Raw genomic sequence first — 20,490 nt, 5'->3', positions numbered from 1 at the left:
TCTACACTGACTGAAGTGGATTTAACAAGTGACATCAATAAGGGATCATATCTTACTCCTGGATTCACCTGGTCAGTGTGTCATGGAAAGAGCAGGTGTTCATAATGTTTCGTACACTCAGTGTATGTGGTCATATACAAACGTCAGCTAGGTGTGAAAGGATATGTTTCAGTCAAATATTATCTGTGTTTACTTGCGTTCAATTTGTTGTCTACAAATTATTTGTAAATATATTCCGGCACAATGACCATCCGCTCAAGAAAAAAATGGTTCCTCGGCTGGATCTAGGCGATGATCCCCGATGCAGGGAATCAAGGGCATTTGGGACATAGACCTAGCCATCCTACCTATGAATAGAAGATGGGTCTTGAGCTGTTGATGAGCATGTGCAGTGACTCCCTTATCTTATTTGGTCAGCCTGCCAAGCAGACAGCATTATACCCTTCCTCCACCTCCATCCCTACATCCCTCCATCCACCTTCAAGCTCTTCCCCCAGGAGAGAAGCAGGGGATATTGTGGAGGGATGGAGGGATGGAGGTGGGATTGAAGGGGGAGGAGCGAAGGCTTAGAGAAATCATCTCAGCACATCACGAAGGAGTGTGATAAAAAAAAGAGAAATTGGAACCATTTTCCCCTCTGTCCCCTGTCACCGTGCCTCTCTTGTCCCCTGGGTACCGACTGTGTGTATTAGAAAAGCTCCTCTACAATGTCGGGGCATAACATAATGGGTGGGGTGGGGAATCAGTGTATCGGCTATGCTCCCCTACAAGCTCCTCTCCACCACTGCTATGTACAAAAGGATCAGGGTGCTACCCATTCTCACAGGCCGAAGGGAAAAAAACACACAGTATGCCACTAGACTCTGGGATTGTGAGGCCAGCCGACCTGTTAGGCTCCCATCACAGTCCCCTGGGCAGAGTGAGAGATTTTAGCTGTGTTTTGAAGCATTGACAAATAAATGAAAAGTAGGGAGTTAGCTTTGTTTTGACCAAAAAATGACAAACCAAAAATTTAAAAGAGGGTATGATTTTGAAATCCAGAGGAACTGTCAGTAAGGTTAGGGGATGGTCTGTGTGTTGTGGCTGATGGTCTGTGTGTTGTGGCTGATGGGATGGTGTTGTGGCTGATGGTCTGTGTGTAGTGGCTGATGGGGATGGTGTTGTGGCTGATGGTCTGTGTGTAGTGGCTGATGGTCTGTGTGTAGTGGCTGATGGTCTGTGTGTAGTGGCTGATGGTCTGTGTTGTGGCTGATGGTCTGTGTGTAGTGGCTGATGGTCTGTGTGTAGTGGCTGATGGTCTGTGTGTAGTGGCTGATGGTCTGTGTGTAGTGGCTGATGGTCTGTGTGTAGTGGCTGATGGTCTGTGTGTAGTGGCTGATGGTCTGTGTGTAGTGGCTGATGGTCTGTGTTGTGGCTGATGGGGATGGTGTTGTGGCTGATGGTCTTTGTGTAGTGGCTGATGGGGAAGTGTTGTGGCTGATGGTCTGTGTGTAGTGGCTGATGGTCTGTGTGTAGTGGCTGATGGGGATGGTGTTGTGGCTGATGGTCTGTGTGTAGTGGCTGAGGGTCTGTGTGTTGTGGCTGATAGGGCTGGTGTAGTGGCTGATGGGGCTGGTGTTGTGGCTGATGGTCTGTGTGTAGTGGCTGATGGTCTGTGTGTTGTGGCTGATAGGGATGATGTTGTGGCTGATGGTCTGTGTGTAGTGGCTGATGGGGATGGTGTTGTGGCTGAAGGTCTGTGTATAGTGGCTGATGGGGATGGTGTTGTGGCTGATGGTCTGTGTGTAGTGGCTGATGGTCTGTGTGTATTGGCTGATGGTCTGTGTGTTGTGGCTGATGGGATGGTGTTGTGGCTGATGGTCTGTGTGTAGTGGCTGATGGGGAGGGTGTTGTGGCTGATGGTCTGTGTGTAGTGGCTGATGGTCTGTGTGTAGTGGCTGATGGTCTGTGTGTAGTGGCTGATGGTCTGTGTTGTGGCTGATGGGAATGGTGTTGTGGCTGATGGTCTTTGTGTAGTGGCTGATGGGGAAGTGTTGTGGCTGATGGTCTGTGTGTAGTGGCTGATGGTCTGTGTGTAGTGGCTGATGGTCTGTGTGTAGTGGCTGAGGGTCTGTGTGTTGTGGCTGATAGGGGTGGTGTTGTGGATGATAGTCTGTGTGTAGTGGCTGATGGGGAGGGTGTTGTGGCTGATGGTCTGTGTGTAGTGGCTGATAGGGATGATGTTGTGGCTGATGGTCTGTGGGTAGTGGCTGATGGTCTGTGTGTTGTGGCTGATAGGGATGGTGTAGTGGCTGATGGTCTGTGTGTTGTGGCTGATAGGGAAGGTGTTGTGGCTGATGGTCTGTGTGTAGTGGCTGATGGTCTGTGTGTTGTGGCTGATAGGGATGGTGTTGTGGCTGATGGTCTATGTGTAGTGGCTGATGGGGATGGTGTAGTGGCTGATGGTCTGTGTGTAGTGGCTGATGGTCTGTGTGTAGTGGCTGATGGTCTGTGTGTTGTGGCTGATGGTCTGTGTAAGACTGATGGTCTGTGTGTTGTGGCTGATGGGATGGTGTTGTGGCTGATGGTCTGTGTGTAGTGGCTGATGGTGATGGTGTTGTGGCTGATGGTCTGTGTGTTGTGGCTGATGGTCTGTGTGTAGTGGCTGATGGTCTGTGTGTAGTGGCTGATGGGGATGGTGTTGTGGCTGATGGTCTGTGTGTAGTGGATGATGGTCTGTGTGTAGTGGCTGATGGTCTGTGTGTAGTGGCTGATGGTCTGTGTTGTGGCTGATGGGGATGGTGTTGTGGCTGATGGTCTTTGTATAGTGGCTGATGGGGAAGTGTTGTGGCTGATGGTCTGTGTGTAGTGGCTTATGGTCTGTATGTAGTGGCTGATGGGGATGGTGTTGTGGCTGATGGTCTGTGTGTAGTGGCTGAGGGTCTGTGTGTTGTGGCTGATAGGGATGGTGTTGTGGCTGATGGTCTGTGTGTAGTGGCTGATGGGATTGGTGTTGTGGCTGATGGTCTGTGTGTAGTGGCTGATGGTCTGTGTGTTGTGGCTAATAGGGATGATGTTGTGGCTGATGGTCTGTGTGTGTAGTGGCTGATGGGGATGGTGTTGTGGCTGATGGTCTGTGTATAGTGGCTGATGGGGATGGTGTTGTGGCTGATGGTCTGTGTGTAGTGGCTGATGGTCTGTGTGTAGTGGCTGATGGTCTGTGTGTTGTGGCTGATGGGATGGTGTTGTGGCTGATGGTCTGTGTGTAGTGGCTTATGGGGATGGTGTTGTGGCTGATGGTCTGTGTGTAGTGGCTGATGGTCTGTGTGTAGTGGCTGATGGTCTGTGTTGTGGCTGATGGGGATGGTGTTGTGGCTGATGGTCTTTGTGTAGTGGCTGATGGGGAAGTATTGTGGCTGATGGTCTGTGTGTAGTGGCTGATGGTCTGTGTGTAGTGACTGATGGGGAGGGTGTTGTGGCTAATGGTCTGTGTGTAGTGGCTGAGGGTCTGTGTGTTGTGGCTGATAGGGATGGTGTTGTGGCTGATGGTCTGGGTGTAGTGGCTGATGGGGATGGTGTTGTGGCTGATGGTCTGTGTATAGTGGCTGATGGGGTGGGTGTTGTGGCTGATGGTCTGTGTGTAGTGGCTGATGGTCTGTGTGTAGTGGCTAATGGTCTGTGTGTTGTGGCTGATGGGGATGGTAGTGTGGCTGATGGTCTGTGTGTAGTGGCTGATGGGGATGGTGTTGTGGCTGATGATCTGTGTGTTGTGGCTGATGGTCTGTGTATAGTGGCTGATGGTCTGTGTGTAGTGGCTGATCGTCTTTGTGTAGTGGCTGATGGTCTTTGTGTAGTGACTGATGGTCTGTGTGTAGTGGCCGATTGTCTGTGTGTAGTGGCTGATGGGTTAGGTGTTGTGGCTGATGGTCTGTGTGTAGTGGCTGATGGGGATGGTGTTGTGGCTGATGATCTGTGTGTGTTGTGGCTGATGGTCTGTGTGTAGTGGCTGATGGTCTGTGTGTTGTGGCTGATGGTCTGTGTGTAGTGGCTGATTGTCTGTGTGTTGTGGCTGATGGGATGGTGTTGTGGCTGATGGTCTGTGTGTAGTGGCTGATGGGGAGGGTGTTGTGGCTGATGGTCTGTGTGTAGTGGCTGGTTGTCTGTGTGTAGTGGCTGATGGTCTGTGTGTAGTGGCTGATGGTCTGTGTTGTGGCTGATGGGAAGGGTGTTGTGGCTGATGGTCTTTGTGTAGTGGCTGATGGGTAAGTGTTGTGGCTGATGGTCTGTGTGTAGTGGCGGATGATCTGTGTGTAGTGGCTGAGGGTCTGTGTGTGTGGCTGATAGGGATGGTGTTGTGGCTGATAGTCTGTGTGTAGTGGCTGATGGGGTGGGGTTGTGGCTGATGGTCTGTGTGTAGTTGCTGATGGGGATGGTGTTGTGGCTGATGGTCTGTGTAGTGGCTGATGGTCTGTGTGTTGTGGCTGATAGGGATGGTGTTGTGGCTGATGGTCTGTGTAGTGGCTGATGGGGATGGTGTTGTGGCTGATGGTCTGTGTATAGTGGCTGATGGGGTGGGTGTTGTGGCTGATGGTCTGTGTGTGTGGCTGATGGTCTGTGTGTAGTGGCTAATGGTCTGTGTGTTGTGGCTGATGGGGATGGTAGTGTGGCTGATGGTCTGTGTGTAGTGGCTGATGGGGATGGTGTTGTGGCTGATGATCTGTGTGTTGTGGCTGATGATCTGTGTATAGTGGCTGATGGTCTGTGTGTAGTGGCTGATAGGGATGGTGTTTGTGGCTGATGGTCTGTGTGTTGTGGCTGATGGTCTGTGTGTTGTGGCTGATGGGGGTGGTATGGGTCTGTGTGTTGTGGCTGATGGTCTGATGTCTGTGTATAGTGGCTGATGGTCTGTGTAGTGGCTGATGGGGTGGGTGGTGGCTGATGGTATTGTGGCTGATGGTCTGTGTGTAGTGGCTAATGCTGTGTTGTGGCTGATGGGGATGGTAGTGTGGCTGATGGTCTGTGTGTAGTGGCTGATGGGGATGGTGTTGTGGCTGATGATCTGTGTGTTGTGGCTGATGGTCTGTGTGTTGTGGCTGATGGTCTGTGTGTAGTGGCTGATAGGATGGTGTTGTGGCTGATGGTCTGTGTGTAGTGGCTGATGGTCTGTGTGTATGGCTGATAGGGATGGTGTAGTGGCTGATGGTCTGTGTGTCGTGGCTGATAGGGATGGTGTTGTGGCTGATGGTCTGTGTGTAGTGGCTGATGGTCTGTGTGTAGTGGCTGATGGGTATGGTGTTGTGGCTGATGGTCTGCGTGTAGTGGCGATGGTCTGTGTGTAGTGGCTGATAGGGATGGTGTTGTGGCTGATGGTCTGTGTGTAGTTGCTGATGGGGATGGTGTGGCTGATGGTCTGTGTGTAGTGGCTGATAGTCTGATGGTGTTGTGGCTGATGGTCTGTGTGTAGTGTGGCTGATAGGGATGGTGTTGTGGCTGATGGTCTGTGTGTAGTGGCTGATGGGCCTGGTGTTGTGGCTGATGGTCTGTGTGTAGTGGCTAATGGTCTGTGTGTAGTGGCTGATGGTATGTGTGTTGTGGCTGATGGGGATGGTGTTGTGTGTGCTGTGTGATGTGTGGTGGGCCTGGGGTACTGTAGGTAAACAGCGAGGTGAGGGAAAGGAAGGGAAAGGAGATATCTAGTCAGTTGTACAACTGAATGTATTCAACTGAAATTTAGTCTTCTGCATTTAACCCAACCCGTCTGAATCAGAGAGGTGCAGGGGGGCTGCCTTATTCTCAGGTGTGTGTGAGTGTGTGTGATCATTACCTGTCTTCCCAGGGTGGCGTTGTCTCCCCCCAATGCAGAGCAGAGGTAGAAGGTAGAGTGACGTGAGGCCCGAGCGGGTGGTTGGGCCGGTGGTGTAGTCCCTCTCTCTCTCTTTCTCTCTGGGCCCTCCAGGCCACTCAGAATAAATTGATTTTCTTTTCCCATTTGCCATGGGAGCCCAGGGAGGCAGCAGAGGGAACCTGATTTCACCCTTACTACAGATGGAAATGCTGGATGAGGGGGAATGAAGACATTATATGCTTCCAAAATGGCACCCTATTCCCAATATAGTGCACTACGTTCAACCAGAATCATGGTCAACAGTAGTGCACTATATAGGGAATAGGGTGCCATTTGGGACACATGCTTTGTATGGCTCTTGTCCCAGTCAACAAAACAAACAAAAAAAACACTAAATGAATCCTTTTCCAATCAAAAAAAGGGCCTGGACACAGATGATACTAAAGATGAATCAATAAGTTAAATGGAAACTTCCCTCCTAAATCTGATTGCTGCAACTGAACTAAAAACCTAATTATAACCTTCACTATAACGCTTAACTTAAGAGCTGCTTAATCCTGACCCCCTTGATCCCTAACCCTTTAACCCACCATGACCTCTGAACCCAAAACCCATCAGCTCTACTTCCTGTCTCTAGATTAGTCTACAAGAGAGTGTTTGAGAATGAAAACAAGTGCTGCATTTAGCGATGTCGACCGATTTAATTGTGTCCCTTTTGGGAAATGCGTCTTGCATCTAGAACAAGCAGCAATAACATGCTTTATCAATAGGTCTGGTATAGAATGGACTGCAGGAGGTGAGCGAGGACATCACCAGAACAATTAGATGTATTTATATCCCATCTTCATCTTCAGCACTGAGCAAGGCCACTCAGTATTCATGTCCTGGCAGAGAAACAGAAACATGGATGGAAGAACCATTTATGCACCCTTTATAGTACACACTAGCCTTGTCCTTCCTTCAATCCACCTCATCCTCCTTGAACCAGCCCATCTCCAGCTCTGAGCCACTGACAACAGACAAAACAACCACATAGACTTCCCTTTGTATGCATCCTGTATAATACACAACAGACTGCTATCTACCCCCCCGTACCTTCCTTCAATCCACCTCATCCTCTCTGACCTAGAAAGACCGCATCTGTGACAAGAGGAAGCAATGAGAAGAAGCCAGTTACACTCTATACACAGGCAGTATTGGCCTTCATCAGCTTCCAGGGCTAATTGAATATCCCTCCTCTTCATTCAGCTTAATGTGGTGTTTTTAATTTGGTTAGGGGTGGGGTTAGGAAGAGGAGGTTTCTGGGAAGCTATAAAGGAGAGGAGAGAGAAGTAGAAAGGGGGGAGGGAAAGGGGGATATAGGGAGAGATATGGGGGAAGGGGAGAGACAGAGGGAGAGGAGGAGAGAAAGAGGTGTTAGAGAAAAGGGGGTAAGGGGGAGAATAGAGGAGAGAGAAGAGGGAGAGGAGAGAGAGGGGGATAGAAAGAGAGAGCGAGATAGGGAGGGGAGGTGGAGAGAGAGAGAGAGAGAGAGACAATGACTGTTGACATTGGACAGAGATGGTGTGGGTTGTTATGGAGATAACCTTGTTACATCTGGCCTGTGAGGAGGGAGAGAAGGTAGGTAGTGAAACTGTGTTGAAGAGGGGAGAGGAGGGAGAGGAAGAAGAGTGGGGAAACTGGGTGGAGGGGGGGAGGAAGAAGAGGAGGGAAAGAAGAGAGAGGAGGGAGACTGAGTGGAGGGGGAGGAGGGAGAGGATGGAGAGGAGGGAGAGGAGGGAGGTAGTGAGACTGGGTGGAAGAGGGGAGAGGAGGAAGAGGAGGGAGAGGAGGGAAGTGAACCAGTTCAGAGAATAATACTGATGGCATCTTGGATTCCATACATTCAGTCACACATACACCTAGAATATACAGTAAAAAAATTAGCTACATACATGCAGCTACAACATTGATGTAAATAAGCTTTCTCTGAAGATTTGTCAATTTTTAATGACATCAAATTGTAATGGTTACATACACATGGTTAGCAGATGTTAATGCGAGTGTAGTGAAATGCTTGTGCTTCTAGTTCCGACAGTCCAAAAATATCTAACAACTAATCTAACAATTGAATGAGAATATGGACATAAGTATATGGATGAACGATGGCTGATCGACATAGGCAAGGTGAGGTAGATGGTATAAAATACAGTATATACATGTGATTTTAGTAATGTAAGATAAGCAAACATAATTAAAGTGGCATTATTTACAGTTGAAGTTGGAAGTTTACATACACTTAGGTTGGAGTCATTAAAACTCGTTTTTCAACCACTCCACAAATTTCTTGTTAACAAACTATAGTTTTGGCAAGTCGGTTAGGACATCTACTTTGTGCATGACACAAGCAATTTTTCCAACAATTGTTTACAGACAGATTAGTTCACTTATAATTCCCTGTATCACAATTCCAGTGTGTCAGAAGTTTATATACACTAAGTTGACTGTGCCTTTAAACAGCTTGGAAAATTCTAGAAAATGATTTCATGGCTTTAGAAGCTTCTGATAGGCTAATAGACATAATTTGAGTCAATTGGAGGTGTACCTGTGGATCTATTTCAAGGCCGACCTTCAAACTCAGTGCCTCTTTGCTTGACATCATGGGAAAATCCAAACAAATCAGCCAAGACCTCAGAAAACACATTGTAGACCTCCATAAGTCTGGTTCATCCGTGGGAGCAATTTCCAAACGCCTGAAGGTACTACGTTCATCTGTACAAACAATAGTACACAAGTATTATCACCATGGGACCACGCAGCGGTCATAACGCTCAGGAAGGAGACTTGTTCTGTCTCCTAGAGATGAATGTCCTATGGTGCGAAAAATGCAAATCAATCCCAGAATAACAGCAATGGACCTTGTGAAGATGCTGGAGGAAACAGGTACAAATGTATCTATATCCACAGTAAAACGAGTCCTATAGCGACATAACCTGAAAGGTGCTCAGCAAGGAAGAAGCCACTGCTCCAAACCCACCATATAAAAAGCCAGACTACGGTTTGCAACTGCACATGGGAACAAAGATTGTAATTTTTGGAGAAATGTCCTCTGGTCTGAAGAAACGAAAATAGAACAGTTTGGCCATGATGATCATCGTCATGTTTGGAGGAAAAAGGGGAGGTTTGCAAGCCGAAGAACACCACCCCAACCGTGAAGCACGGGGGTGGCAGCATCATGTTGTGAGGGTCCTTTGCTGCAGGAGGGACTGGTGCACTTCATAAAATAAATGTCAGGAAAGGCAGGAAAATTATGTAAATTGAAGCAACATCTCAAGACATTAGTCCGGAAGTTAAAGCTTGGTCGCAAATGGTCTTCCAAATGGACAATGACCCCAAGCATACTTCCAAAGTTGCGGCAAAATGGCTTAAGGACAAAAAAGTCAAGGTATTGGAGTTGTAATGCCCGGGGTGTAGTGGAGGAAGAAGTCAGGCGCAGGAAGCAGAGAGTTCAGGGTAGCGATACTTTTAATTCACCACACCGGTGAAAACGACACCACCCAAACAAATGCTCCAAAACACGGGGAACTAAACAGTCCAGGAAGACACACAAACACGGACAACCGTGACTTACAGTCGTGCACAATAGTACCCAGAAAACAATCCTGCACAACCAGCAGACGGGCCGGCTGGATAATAAAGCCCAACCAATTAACCTAACTAAACACAGGTATAACTAATAAACAGACAAGGGGAAAAAAAGGATCAGTGGAGCTAGTAGGCCGGTGACGACGACCGCCGAGCGCCACCCGAACAGGACGGGGAGCCACCTCCGGTAGGAGTCGTGAGGAGTGGCCAACACAAAGCCCTGACCTCAATCCTATAGAACATTTGTGGGCAGAAATGAAATAGCATGTGCGAGCAAGGAGGCCTAAAAACCTGACTCAGTTACACCAGCTCTGTCAGGAGGAATGGGCCAAAATGCACACAACTTATTGTAAGAAGCTTATGGAAGGCTACCTGAAACGTTTGACCCAAGTTAAACAATTTAAAGGTAATGCTACCAAATACTAATTGAGTGTATGTAAACTTCTGACCCACTGTGAATGTGATGAAAGAAATTAAAGCTGAAATAAATCCTTCTCTACTATTATTCTGACATTTCACATTCTTAAAATAAAGTGGTGATCCTAACTGACCTAAGACTGGGAATTGTTACTAGGATTAAATGTCAGGAATTGTGAAAAACTGAGTTTAAATCTGTTTGGCTAAGGTGTATTTAAACTTCCGACTTCAACTGTAAGTGGATTTTTAAAGTGACTTGTGATCATTTATTAAAGTGTCCAGTGATTGGGTGTCAGTGTAGGCAGCAGCCTCTCTGAGTTAGTGATTGTTGTTTAGCAGTCTGATGGCCTTGAGAGAGAAGTTGTTTTTCAATTTTTCGGCCCCAGCTTTGATGCACCTGTATTTAATGATAGCGGGATTAACAGGCAGTGGCTCGGGTGGTTGTTGTCCTTGATGATCTTTATGGCCTTCCTGTGACATCAGGTGCTGTAGGTGTCATGGAGGGCAGGTAGTTTGCCCCTGGTGTTGCGTTGTGCAGACCGCACAAACCTTTGGAGAGCCTTGCGGTTGAGGGAGGTGCAGTTGCCATACCAGGCTGTGATACAGCCCGACAGGATGCTCTCGATTGTGCATCTGTAAAAGTTTGTCAGGGTGTTGGGTGACAAGCCAAATTTCTTCAGCCTCCTGAGGTTGAAGAGGAGCTGTTGTGCCTTCTTCACCACACTGTCTGTGTGGGTGGACCATTTCAGTTTTTCTGTGATGTTTATGCCCAGGAACTTAAAACGTTCCACCTTCTCCACTGCTGTCCCTTCAATATAGATAGGGGCGTGCTCCCTCTGCTGTTTCCTGAAGTCCACGATCATCTTTATTGTGTTGACATTGAGTGTGAGGTTGTTTTCTTGACACCACACTCTGAGTTCCCTCACCTCCTTCCTTCCTCCTTCCTCCTTCCTTCCTGTCTCATTGTTGTTGGTAATCAGGCCTACTACTGTTGTGTCATCTGCAAACTTGATGATTGAGTTGGAGGCGTGCATGGCCATGCAGTAATGGGTGAACAGGGAGTACAGGAGAGGGCTGAGCACACACCCCTGTGAGGCCCCAGTGTTTAGGGTCAACAAAGTGGAGATGTTGTTTCCTACCTTCACCACCTGGGGGCGGCCCGTTCGAAAGTCCAGGAACCAGTTGCACAGGGTGGGGTAGAGACCCAGGGCCCCCAGCACGATGATGAGCTTGGAGAGTACCATGGTGAAAAGGGCAGTGTGCAGTGTAATGGCGATTGCGTAATCTGTGGACCTGTTGGGGCAGTATGCAAACTGAAGTGGGTGGCCGGTAAGGTGACAGTGATATCCTTGACTAGCCTCTCAAAGCACTTCATGACGACAGACGTAAGTGCTACGGGGCGGTAGTCATTTCGTTCAGTTATCTTTGCCTTCTTGGGTACAGGAACAATGGTGGCCCTCTTGAAGCATGTGGGGACAACAGACTGGGATAGGGAGCGATTGAATATGTCCGTAAACACACCAGCCAGCTGGTCTGCACATGCTCTCAGGACATGACTATTGATTCCGTCCTGTCCAGCAGCCTTGCGAGGGTTAACAAGTTTAAATGTTTTACTCACGTCAGCCAAGGAGAAGGAGAAGGGGGGGGGCGCAGTCTTTGTTAGTGATCTGACGGTGGCACTGTATTATCCTCAAAGCGGGCAAAGAAGGTGTGTAGTTTGTCTGGAAGCGAGATGTTGGTGTCTGTGACGTGGCTGTTTTTTTGTAGTCCGTGATTGTCTGTAGACGATGCCACATACGATTCTTGTCTGAGCCGTTGAATTGGGACTCCACTTTGTCCCTTTACCGGCATTTCACTTGTTTGATTGCTTGCGGAGGGAATAACTACACGGTTTATATTCAGCCATATTTCCTTGCTTTTAGTTTTGCGCGAATGCCGCCATCCATCCATGGTTTCTGGTTAGGGTTGGTTTTAACCTCTCTGAGATATGTGGGATGCGTCACACCTGGCCAAAAGCCAGGGAAAATGCAGAGCGCCAAATTCAAATAAATTACTATGAAATCACACATGTAAGATACCAAATTAAAGCTACACTTGTTGTGAATCCAGCCAATATGTCAGATTTCAAATAGGCTTTTTGGCGAAAGCAAACGATGCTATTATCTGAGGATAGCACCTCCGTAAACAAAGAGAGAAACCATATTTCAACCTTGCAGGTACGACACAGAACGCAGAAATAAAAATATAATTCATGCCTTACCTTTGTCAAGCTTCTTTTGTTGGCACTCCAATATGTTCCATAAACATCACAAATTGTCATTTTGTTCAATTAATTCTGTCGATATATATCCAAAATGTCCATTTATTTGGCTCGTTTGATCCAGAAAAACACTGGTTCCAACTTGAGCAACGTGACTACAAAATATCTCAAAAGTTACCTGTAAACTTTGCCAAAACATTTCAAACTACTTTGTAATACAACTTTAGGTATTTTTTAAAGTCACTGATCGATAAAATTGAAGACGGGATGATCTGTGTTCAATACAGAAGGAAAACAAACTGTAACTAGCTTTCTGGTCACGCGCCTCTATCTAACAGTACACTACAAGTGACCCTCGTTCTGAACAGGGCAACTTCTTCATTACACAAAGGAAAAACCCAAAAACAATTTCTAAAGACTGGTGACATCCAGTGGAAGCGGAAGGAACTGCAAGAAGGTCCCTTAGAAATCTGCATTCCCAATGAAAACTCATTGAAAAGAGAGTGACCTCAACAACAAAAAAGATCTGAATGGTTTCGCCTGCTAAATAAGTTATGTTATACTCACAGACATGCTAAATAAGTTATGTTATACTCACAGACATGCTAAATAAGTGTTGCCTTGGCCCTGCTTCACAGTGTTGCGTTGGCCCTGCTTCACAGTGTTGCCTTGGCCCTGCTTTACAGTGTTGCCTTGGTCCTGCTTCACAGTGTTGCGATGGCCCTGCTTCACAGTGTTGCCTAGGCCCTGCTTCAAAGTGTTGCCTTGGCCCTGCTTCACAGTGTTGCGATGTTGCCTTGGCCCTGCTTCACAGTGTTGCGATGTTGCGTTGGCCTTGCTTCACAGTCGAATGGCACAGGTCTGCTTCTGTCGAAGCCCCATTCTCCTCCTCTTCTTTACTACTCTCCTCCTCTCCTTTCCTTTCCTTTCCTTTCCTTTCCTCATCTTCTCTCTTCTCCTCTCCTCCTATAACAATGCGCTTCCACCACTTACTACTTCCTTATGCGTCAGTTGGTATTCAAGCCAAAACTATGAAAAAGAAAAGAAGATGAAATGTCTGGTTATGTCGTCTGGTTATGTCGTCTGGTTATGTCGTCTGGTTAGGTCGTCTGGTTATGTCGTCTGGTTATGTCGTCTGGTTATGACGTCTGGTTATGTCGTCTGGTTATGTCGTCTGGTTATGATGTCTGGTTATGTCGTCTGGTTAGGTCATCTGGTTATGTTACCTGGTTATGTTACCTGGTTATGTCGTCTGGTTATGTCATCTGGTTATGTCGTCTGGTTATGTTACCTGGTTATGTCGTCTGGTTATGTCGTCTGGTTATGTCATCTGGTTATGTTACCTGGTTATGTCATCTGGTTATGTTATCTGGTTATGTTACCTGGTTATGTCGTCTGATTATGTTACCTGGTTATGTTACCTGGTTATGTCGTCTGGTTATGTCGTCTGGTTATGTCATCTGGTTATGTCGTTTGGTTGGGTCATCTGGTTATGTTACCTGGTTATGTCGTCTGGTTATGTCATCTGGTTAGGTCATCTGGTTGGGTTATCAGGTTATGTCATCTGGTTAGGTCATCTGGTTAGGTCGTCTGGTTATGTTACCTGGTTGGGTCATCTGGTTATGTTACCTGGTTATGTCATCTGGTTATGTCGTCTGGTTATGTCATCTGGTTAGGTCATCTGGTTGGGTTATCAGGTTATGTCATCTGGTTAGGTCATCTGGTTAGGTCGTCTGGTTAGGTCATCTGGTTATGTTGTTTGGTTATGTCATCTGGTTAGGTCATCTGGTTATGTCATCTGGTTGGGTCATCTGGTTATGTTACCTGGTTATGTCGTCTGGTTATGTCGTCTGGTTATGTTACCTGGTTATGTCGTCTGGTTATGTCGTCTGGTTGGGTTATCAGGTTATGTCATCTGGTTAGGTCGTCTGGTTATGTCATCTGGTTAGGTCATCTGGTTATGTCATCTGGTTAGGTCATCTGGTTAGGTTGTCTGGTTATGTCATCTGGTTAGGTCGTCTGGTTATGTCATCTGGTTATGTCGTCTGGTTATGTCATCTGGTTATGTCATCTGGTTAGCTCATCTGGTTAAGTCGTCTGGTTATGTCATCTGGTTAGGTCGTCTGGTTATGTCGTCTGGTTATGTCGTCTGGTTATGTCGTCTGGTTGTGCCGTCTGGTTGTGTCGTCTGGTTGGGTCATCTGGTTATGTTACCTGGTTATGTCGTCTGGTTATGTCGTCTGGTTGGGTTATCAGGTTATGTCATCTGGTTAGGTCGTCTGGTTATGTCATCTGGTTAGGTCATCTGGTTATGTCATCTGGTTAGGTCATCTGGTTAGGTCGTCTGGTTATGTCATCTGGTTAGGTTGTCTGGTTGGGTCATCTGGTTAGGTCGTCTGGTTATGTTATCTGGTTATGTTGTCTGGTTATGTCGTCTGGTTAGGTCGTCTAGTTATGTTGTCTGGTTAGGTCATCTAGTTATGTTGTCTGGTTATGTCATCTGGTTAGGTTGTCTGGTTGGGTCATCTGGTTAGGTCGTCTGGTTATGTTATCTGGTTATGTTGTCTGGTTATGTCGTCTGGTTAGGTCGTCTAGTTATGTTGTCTGGTTAGGTCGTCTAGTTATGTTGTCTGGTTATGTCATCTGGTTAGGTTGTCTGGTTATGTCATCTGGTTATGTTGTGAGAGTTGAAAAGCCCCTGCCTCATCTAATAGGAGGTAAACAAATATAAACAGGAAATTATTCGATGGCGTCTGAGAGCAGCAATGGTGTCTCTCTCTGATAATGAGCCACTCCATTCAGATGCCCAGCCCTCCTAACCACACAGCCCAGCCCTCCTCACCACACAGCCCAGCCCTCCTAACCACACAACCCAGCCCACCTCACCACACAGCCCAGCCCTCCTCACCACACAGCCCAGCCCTCCTCACCACACAGCCCAGCCCACCTCACCACACAGCCCAGCCCTCCTCACCACACAGCCCAGCCCTCCTCACCCCACAGCCCAACCCTCCTCACCACACAGCCCAGCCCTCCTCACCACACAGCTCAGCCCACTGCCTACCTGATCACTGCCCACCTGATCACTGCCTACCTGATCACAGCCTACCTGATCACTGCCTACCTGATCACTGCCTACATGTTCACTGCCTACCTGATCACTGTCTACATGTTCACTGCCTACCTGTTCAAAGCCCCTGTCACCAGAAGCTTGACAATGAGCCCAGTGGCCACTGATCAAGTTACTATTCATTCAGATGTTACTATTCATTTATTCAGAATGTGCTTCACTGTGTCTAGTCCACCACACAGCACCATTCGCCAGGCCAGCAGCATAACAACTGAGGCTCCCTCCATTCACTTCTGGAAAACTTTCCAAAACCCTGTGATGGCAATGGATGATGGCTAAGGTCCACTACCGCTGCCGGGCCAGTATATCAAGCAAGGGCCGGTTAACAGCAGTTCTGTGTTATGTTCTGATCAGTGGGTTAAATTAAGAGGTCTTTGCTCCAGGCTCGGCCCAGTGCTTGCTGTACCAAACAGCACAGGATGGCCCTTTAGGGAAGACAGAAGACATGGGATCGATAAACAAGGCATGATACATTGGTGCTTGATGGTAGAGCCATGTGGGCACTTATTGAGACTGGCTGGCTCTGGGTTTGTCAGTGCTGTGCCAGTGCAGTTCTGGTTGTGAGTGTACTGTGTGAATATGAAGCTGTTCAGTTTTGGGGGGATTCAGGAGAGATGGAGGAAGGGAGAGAGGGAAATTCATATTTTAGGGTGACAGTAGACGAGGGGCAGTGGGCTAGGGTGGGCTAGGGGAAGGAGGGTGGAGGGCCGAGGGGGAAGGGTGAGGGTAGAGGGGTTAGGGGTGAGGGGTGAGGGTGGAGTGGTGAGGGTGAAGGGTGAGAGTGAAGGTTATGGGTGAAGGTGGAGGGGTTAGGGTGAGGGGTGGAGGGTGGAGGGGTGAGAGTGAAGGTGGAGGGTGAAGGTGGAGGGTGGAGGGTGGAGTTAGGGTGAGGGGTGAGGGTGAAGGTAAAGAGTGAAGGGTGAGGGATGAGGGTGAAGAGTGAAGGGTGAGGGTGAAGGTGAAGAGTGAAGGGTGAGGGATGAGGGTGAAGAGTGAATGGTGAGGGGTAGAATGGGGCGTTTGAATACCGGGGTCCTTGGCCTTCAGACAGCACATACCTGAAGCTTAAACATCATCTAAACCAATTTTAACCAATATTGTTCCAATATATGTTGTACCAACAATGTTAACCATGTTCCAGCATGTTGCTATAAAATGTTGTCCCACTAATGTCCACAATCTACTCAACGGTATGTCTCCATAGGCAGCTATCTCCACAACTGGTCATAATGGACCCCTGGCCCTGCCTATTAACCCTGTCTGCCTACTCCCTGCCAGCCTATGCATCGACAGCTGAGACACATATCCTCAGTCTCCTCAGGTCATCAAGGATACAGAGAGAGAGACAGAGAGAGAGAGAGAGATAAGAAAAACAAATAAACCTCATCAACCCTATCCGTCAGCCTATCCATCAGCAGGCAAGTTACACCCCAGTAGTTACAATAGCTCCCCACTCCACTGAACACTGAGGGCAGCAGTAGAAACAAACAAAATTCATAAACGAGGCTCTTTATCGATGCAGGGCCTCATAATGTTTATCTGAAATCCATTTCCCTGCAGCGTTATGTGAACATTAAGGGTCGTTGGACGCTACCTTGGCCATTCATAACCACCCGGCTCATCTGCAGCAAATGTCAAAATCAATAGCCAATGTCAGAGTGAGAGGAGGGGCTGTTTCATTTGGGGATACTTTACTGTCCTCTGACGCTTTGGTGCATTCTCCCAATTTTGCTCCCAACCCCTTTCATTTGGAGTTTTTGTACAAAAAAAATCAATGTGGTATATAGATGTTGGTACCAATGCACATTGGTTCACCAAGAGCATAACTTTATCTAGTGTTTAAGCAGGTTCAATAACCCCCCAAGGTCCATGTCAGTGCAACTGCGGAAATCTATTCAGAATAATCCAAAAGCTAGAGATATGTTGTTGTTTTTGCATTGGATGCAAAAAAGTCCACTCAGTCCACTGCATCTGCCTATGTCGCACTTCCGCATCTGTGGTTAAAGGCGACAGAGCTACAGTGGTGTTTGTCAGACCATGAGATATCCCCAAAATCAGTCTTCTCACAACATTGTCTGTCACATCCGAACGGTTTGGCCTACAAACTGTTATGCCCCTCCTGGAAGATGAGACTCTCATGAACACGATGGTGTTCTCCGTTTTGCACAATGACCGCCACAAGCCTCACGGGACTCGTCTGAAGTCGGTACAGACGATCTGCCAACTTCTGTCTGTAGCGTCTGAACAGTTTGGGCTACACACTAATATGACCTCTGTGTGGAAACGGGTCAGTTGTTTTGCTCAAGGAAAACCACAGGCCTCACAAGATCATCTGAAGGTCCCCCAGTACCAGTTGAAAAAATGAATGAACGTTTACAGTATATGGAGACGGCATTGCAGGTGTAGCGAAATGCTTGTGTTCCTAGCAGTGCAGTAGTATCTAACAATTCACAACAAGACACGCAAATCTCAAAGTAAAATGATTGAATTAAGAAATATGTAAAAATGAAGACGAGCAATGTTGGAGTGGCAACAGTATGTACGGTGCAATGTTGGAGTGGCAACAGTATGTACGGTGCAATGTTGGAGTGGCAACAGTATGTACGGTGCATTGTTGGAGTGGCAACAGTATGTACGGTGCATTGTTGGAGTGGCATTGGCAACAGTACGTACGGTGCATTCGGAGAGTATACAGACCCCCTTCCTTTTTTCCATATTTTGTTACAGTACAACTCTATTCTAAAATGGATTAAAAAAAAATACAAATTCTCATCAATATCACACATAATTCCCCATAATGACAAGCGAAAACAGGTTTTTAGAAGTTTTTTAATTAAAAAAAAAAATGTGACTCCCAGCTGAACTCTGACCAGTGAGCTTGAACCAGTTCTGACACTGACTGTTGATCCAGGTGTGGACACAGACAGATTCACACTCTCTGTCTGCACAGAGATGAAGAACATGCTCCTCTTCATCACTGTGTGTAGAAAAGAAGACACAGACTTTTAATTCAAAATGTAAAATGCTGAGATCATACTGCGCTTTCGGAAAGTATTCAGACCCTTTGAAATTTTCCACATTTTGTTATTTTACAGCCTTATTTTAAAATGGATGCAAAACAAGTATGGCACTCATCAACCTATGCACCATACCCCATAATTACAAAACAGGTATTTAGTAATGTTTGCAATGTATTTCCAATAAAAAAGAAATACCTAATTTACTCAGTATTCAGACCCGTTCCTACGAGACTCGAAATTGAGCTCAGGTGCATCCTGTTTCCATTGGTCATCCCTGAGATGTTTCTACAACAGTACACTTGTGGTAAGTCAATTGATTGGGCATGATTTGGAAAGTCAACACCTGTATAAACTCTATGTAAACTCCTACAGATGACAGTGCATGTCAGAGCAAAAACCAAGCCAAGTCTAAAGAATTGTCCGTAGAGCTCCGAGACAGGATTGTGTCGAGGCACAGATCTGGGAAAGGGTACCAAAATATATCTTCAGCATTGAAGGTCCCCAAGACCACAGTGGACTCAGCCATTCTTAAATGGAAGAAGTTTGGAAACACCAAGACTCTTTCTAGATCTGGCCGTCTGGCCGAACTGAGCAATCTGGGGAGAAGAGCCTTGATTGCGGAGGTGACCAAGAACCCAATGATCACTCTGACAGAGCTCCGGAGTTCCTCTGTGGGGTTGGGAGAACCTTCCAGAAGGACAACCATCTCTACAGTACTCCACCAATTCAGGCCTTTATGGTGGAGTGGCCAGACGGAAGCCACTTCTCAGTAAAAGGCACATGACAGCCAGCTTTGAGTATTCCAAAAGGCACCTAAAGGACTCTCAGACAATGAGAAACAATATTCTCTGGTCTGATGAAACCAAGATTGAACTCTTTGGCCTAAATGCTAAGCGTCACATCTGGAGAAAACCTGGCACCATCCCTACGGTGAAGCATGGTGGTGGCATCATCATGCTGTGGGGATGTTTTTCAGCGCCAGGGACTTGGACACTAGTCAGGATCAAGGGAAAGATGAACGGCGTAAAGTGCAAAGCAATCCTTGTCGAAAACCTGAGCCAGAGCACTTGGATCTCAGACTGGGGCAAAGGTTCACCTTCCAACAGGACAGTGTCCCTAAGCACACAGCCAGGACAACGCAGGAGTGGCTTCGGGACAAGTCTCTGAATGTCCTTGAGTGGCCCAGCCAGATCCCTGACTTGAACCCGATCGAACAGCTCTGGAGAAACCTGAAAATAGCTGTGCAGCGACTCTACTCTTTCAACTTGACAGAGCTTGAGAGGATTTGCAGAGAGGAATGAGAGAAACTCCCCAAATACAGGTGTGCCAAGCTTGTAGCGTCATACCTAAAAAGACGCTGTAATCGCTGACAAAAGTGCTTCAACTGTAATGGCTTTCGTTGGTGGTAGAATGAGTAGACCAAGGCGCAGCGTGGAAAGTGTTCATGATGTTAATCTTCAACAAGCACTCAAACAAAATAACAAATGTGAAAACGAAAGCACACAGTTCTGTCAGGCACCGACACTAAACAGAAAACAAGATCCCACAAACTCAGGTGGAGAACAGGCTGCCTAAGTATGATTCCCAATCAGAGACAATGATAGACAGCTGCCTCTGATTGGGAACCACACTCGGCCAAAAACAAAGAAATAGACAACATAGACTTTCCCACCCGAGTCACACCCTGGCCTAACCAAACATAGAGAATAATAAGGATATCTAAGGTCAGGGCATGACATCAACATAGTACTGAGTAAAGGGTCTGAATACTTATGTAAATATGATATTTCAAAGTTTTTTTGTAATAAATTTGCAAACATTTCTAAAAACCTGTTTTTGCTTTGTCATTATGGGGTATTGTGTGTAGATTGATAAGGGGGAAAAAATATTTAATCAATTTTAGAATAAGGCTGTAACGTAACAAAATGTGAAAAGAGTCAAGGGGTATGAATACTTCCTGAATGCACTGTACATTTAAAATGAGTAAAACAGTATGTAACATTATTTTTTACATTTTTGTACCCTTTTTGTACCCTTTTTCTCTCCCAATTGGAAGGTAAAGTATTGTCTTATTGCTGCATCTCCCCAAAAGACTTGTCAGGTAAGGTGGAAGTGATATGATACTTAACTAGCCTCTCAAACTGAAGTGAGTGCTATGAGACGATAATCATTTAGTTCAGTTACTTTTGCTTTCTTGGGTACAAAAACAATGGTG

The 20,490-nt window shown here is 46.8% G+C and overlaps 1 protein-coding gene across 1 annotated transcript; it reads left to right on the top strand.

Annotated features, from left to right (window-relative positions):
* Positions 1 to 15,018: 15,018 nt before the first annotated feature.
* Positions 15,019 to 15,366, top strand: LOC121843466 (protein TRACHEARY ELEMENT DIFFERENTIATION-RELATED 7A-like; the record flags this gene model as incomplete). The annotated part of the gene is made up of 1 exon (XM_042313057.1): positions 15,019 to 15,366. A coding segment is annotated over one exon (348 nt), but the record flags the coding sequence as incomplete, so codon positions are not given.
* Positions 15,367 to 20,490: the final 5,124 nt, after the last annotated feature.

Source organism: Oncorhynchus tshawytscha, unplaced genomic scaffold (assembly GCF_018296145.1).
Source record: "Oncorhynchus tshawytscha isolate Ot180627B unplaced genomic scaffold, Otsh_v2.0 Un_contig_4845_pilon_pilon, whole genome shotgun sequence".
In the NCBI taxonomy this organism is placed as follows: domain Eukaryota; kingdom Metazoa; phylum Chordata; class Actinopteri; order Salmoniformes; family Salmonidae; genus Oncorhynchus; species Oncorhynchus tshawytscha.
This window is presented reverse-complemented; position numbering and strand designations above follow the sequence as displayed.